This window comes from Histoplasma capsulatum, genomic scaffold (genome assembly GCF_000149585.1).
Source record: "Histoplasma capsulatum NAm1 scaffold_5 genomic scaffold, whole genome shotgun sequence".
NCBI lineage: Eukaryota > Fungi > Ascomycota > Eurotiomycetes > Onygenales > Ajellomycetaceae > Histoplasma > Histoplasma mississippiense.
Window position 1 is genome coordinate 2,187,107 of NW_001813978.1, and position 3,490 is coordinate 2,190,596.

Here is a 3,490-nt window from a genome sequence, read left to right on the forward strand (position 1 = left end):
ATCCCAACGAGGTGGGTTATTTATTGACGGCGGGCGGCCCAACAAGAAAGCCCATGTGAGGTGAATCACCCTTTCCCCCAGGGGAGCACCGGTCTGATTCAAGCAGGTGGGCAGCTGGGGGAAGCCACCGCCGGCACATCGGATCATCTTGAAAGAAGCGGGCTGTCCTGGGTGGGCAAGGGAGGCGGCGCCAGCCAAGGGGCCAGCGAGGGCTTGGGGCTGTCTGGTGCGGGACAGCCTGATGGCCCCCAGAGGAGGAGAGTGTTCCTGGGCGAGGGCAAGATCAGAGGGATGTAGGCTGTAGTTGTAAGCTGTACGCCGCTAAGCTGTGGGCTGTTGAGGTGAGACGAACGAGACGAGGGGGAGGCGGCTATTCTTAGCAACATCATCCTCAGGGAGGGATTCAGGGAGGGATTGTCATTTAATAACCAGTACTCCGTAGTAAGCCTCCCATTGTCACCACCGCTATCCGTATTGATCCTCGTCCTCTGCCTTGGCCTTGTCAGTTCTATTCTGGGTGTCACCTGGATCGGGTCAGGAGATGTTGCATGTTTGATTGCTGTCGCGGCCAGGAAGCAGGATTCGGGATTCGGGATTCGTCTTTATTTAAACCACTAGCTGCTAGTTAGTAGTTGACAGTTGATATACATCCACGCAATTCCCACGTCTGCTCCTCGTCCCTCGTGCTCGATTGATACCAACGATCATAAAGGTAACAGTATCCCCGCCCACTGCCCAGGCCCTACGCCCTATTTATTTTGGCAACCCATGACGGTAGACGCCAGGGCTACCAAGTTCATCTGGCCCAAGAACGAGCCATGGAGAGTGTGTTCTCGACGATTCTTCCAGCAGAACTCAAGGGTCTTTTCGCCCGGGTACATGTCATGAATGCTCTATCCGAACAACGCCCGACTTACCCGTGGGTTTGTTTGGATAAGATCGAGTTGTTCTGCTGCCAATGCCACCGGACTACATCATACATCCTCCGCTCCTCCCGCAGGATAGAATTTTCACTCTGGAACACTTATTTTGAGACCCCTACTTGGGATACTATTTCTTGCTGAAGAATGACTTCTGGAATTCCACCCAAGAAACTTCCCTTCGGGCTAATTTCCATTTAACACACACAAAGAACAGAGTTCGCCGGCACCTTATATGAAATCACAACCCACGACGCACATTTATCAACCTTCGATAATTGCAGAGGATTTTTCTGGCTAAATATCCAAAATGTTGGATTCTGTTCATGAAGATGCCGAATACAATGTGGCCGATCTCCTACCGTTTCAAATTCTGAGCCATTACCGTACCATACATACCGAGGAAAAAGTCTGAAGAGTTTTCTTTTTGTTTCCTGCCCTCCCTTTCCCAGAACAAGAACCATTATGTGGGAGATTCTGGAGAAGCAGAACGATGCCTCCCACCTATGCAAATTTCTGAAGACTTCGGCTGGGCCTGTCGCAGGGTTACTGCCGTTGCTGCATGATGTAGAGATAACGAGAATACGCTGTAATATTGCAAAACAAAAAGGCGGGGCGGGGGGGGAACCCTGGTTTAGTCGCGATAAGCGCCAAATCTAATTAAGCGTGGGAACTAAGCAGGGAAGGGACAGGTTGGCGTTCCGACCCTTATTAGCATCTACTAAAGTATACTAGGTACCAGAGAATAGTATTTTTTCTTATTCAAGCTGGAATAGGAGACACAAGCTGGATGAGTTTCTGATTCTCGACACGAGATTGCAAAATTGATCATTAAATCCGATAAAGCCTGTCTTTCTTTGTTCAACATAACTCGGGGCGAAAATGTTCTCCACTTTCTGGACTCAGGTATTTCCTCCGCGACCTCTGTTCACAGAGAAGAGTTTGCCGGATTTACAGGGAAAGGTATTTTGCTCATCCATCCTCAAGTGGTTTATCTCCCCCGTTCGCCATAGGTACTGATGGATTCTATCCAGGTCTATATCGTGACAGGGTCAAACACGGGAGTCGGCAAGGCCCTAGCCCAAATTCTCTTCTCCAAGAATGCAAGAGTCTACATAGCAGCGCAAATGGAGAGGAAAAGGCCAATAAAGCAATCCGGGGAGATCAGCCAAGCCGATCCTAATTCCACAGGCGAGCTGGCCTTTCTTCCCCTGGACCTCAGCGATCTGACTGTAATCAAGTCGTCCGTTGAAAGCTTTCTTGCCAAGGAGAACAAGCTGCATGTTCTATTCAACAATGCCGGCGTCATGGCGCCTCCCACAGGATCCAAGACGGCCCAGGGCTACGAACTCCAGCTAGGCGTCAACGACATCGGTCATTTCTTATTCACAAAACTGCTAACACCTACCCTTATCTCCACAGCCAAGACCGAACCGCCCAACACAGTCCGCGTGGTCTGGGTTTCATCCCTGGCTATGGAGATAGGCGCTCCGAAATCAGTTGGCGTACCCATGGACGAGTTGGAGAAGCTCGCCGACAACAAATCGGCTCGGTACAGAAATTACTGCATCAGCAAAGCTGGGAATTACCTGTATGCGGCCGAGTTTGCGCAGCGCCATCGGGCCGACGGGGTTATCAGCGTAGCGCTGAATCCGGGGTATCTTGCTTCGGACCTCTTCCGTCACCGATGGCTCTTGTTACAGCTGTTGATGCGCCCAATGCAATTTCCGCCTGTGTTTGGAGCTTATACCGAGCTCTTCGCTGGGTTGTCGCCGGACGTCACGGATAAGGAGCCGGGGAATTGGAGTAAGTTTCTTCTTGTTCTTGTTTTTGCTCTCCTGCTTGCTGCTACTGCTGATAGGTGGTTGGAGTGTGGGTTGTCGTTTGGTATATTAACTGTTGCGGAAATTTTATTTTAGTTATACCATGGGGGACGTGTGGCTCTCGTCCGGAAAGATTTGGTGGGAAGCGATCAAGCCAGAGACTGACGGCGGTAACGGAACTGCGCGGAAGTTCTGGGAGTGGACTGAGAATCAAATTCAGCCTTACCTTTGAGTCCGCTTTGTTTTTCCTTTTACGGTTTTTTTTCGACATGAACTGTACGTGTACATCTTAAATACACTATTGACGGATGGTCTGGTCAAGAGTGAGTTAGCTTCTGTGGTATCAAAATACCAGGGAAGTGAAGTATCCAGGAGAATTGATATGAGGAACTCAAAATACACCACCACACGGCTGCAAGGGCGACAGAAGAAGCCATACGAGAACTTGTCACAGAGCCTCCGCAAGATATCACCACCTATTCTCTATGTACGGATTTCAATCACGCCGCACGTGAGAGCCCATGCTTCCACAAAATACCGCCGGAGCTCGGACGGTATATCTACATCGTTTTTCTGGCAATCGGTGTGGTATGGTACACATTGAAAATGGCGGTAGAGCTCTGTTGCAACACCTGTCCATATGCAACTGCGTAACGGTCTCCACGGGAGTATTATTATGAGCTTTGATAAGAAAAGGGCGTTGGGTTGGTAACGGCAGGTAGCGTTGGGGAGCTCTTGGGGCGGCTG

At 50.2% G+C, this 3,490-nt stretch overlaps 1 protein-coding gene across 1 annotated transcript; it reads left to right on the forward strand.

Annotated features, from left to right (window-relative positions):
* Positions 1-1,802: 1,802 nt before the first annotated feature.
* Positions 1,803-2,975, forward strand: HCAG_05514 (conserved hypothetical protein; the record flags this gene model as incomplete). The annotated part of the gene is made up of 4 exons (XM_001539997.1): positions 1,803-1,883; positions 1,955-2,726; positions 2,782-2,792; positions 2,877-2,975. The coding sequence occupies 4 exons, from the start codon at positions 1,803-1,805 to the stop codon at positions 2,973-2,975; spliced, it is 963 nt and encodes a 320-aa protein (XP_001540047.1).
* Between the last annotated feature and the right edge of the window lie 515 nt (positions 2,976-3,490).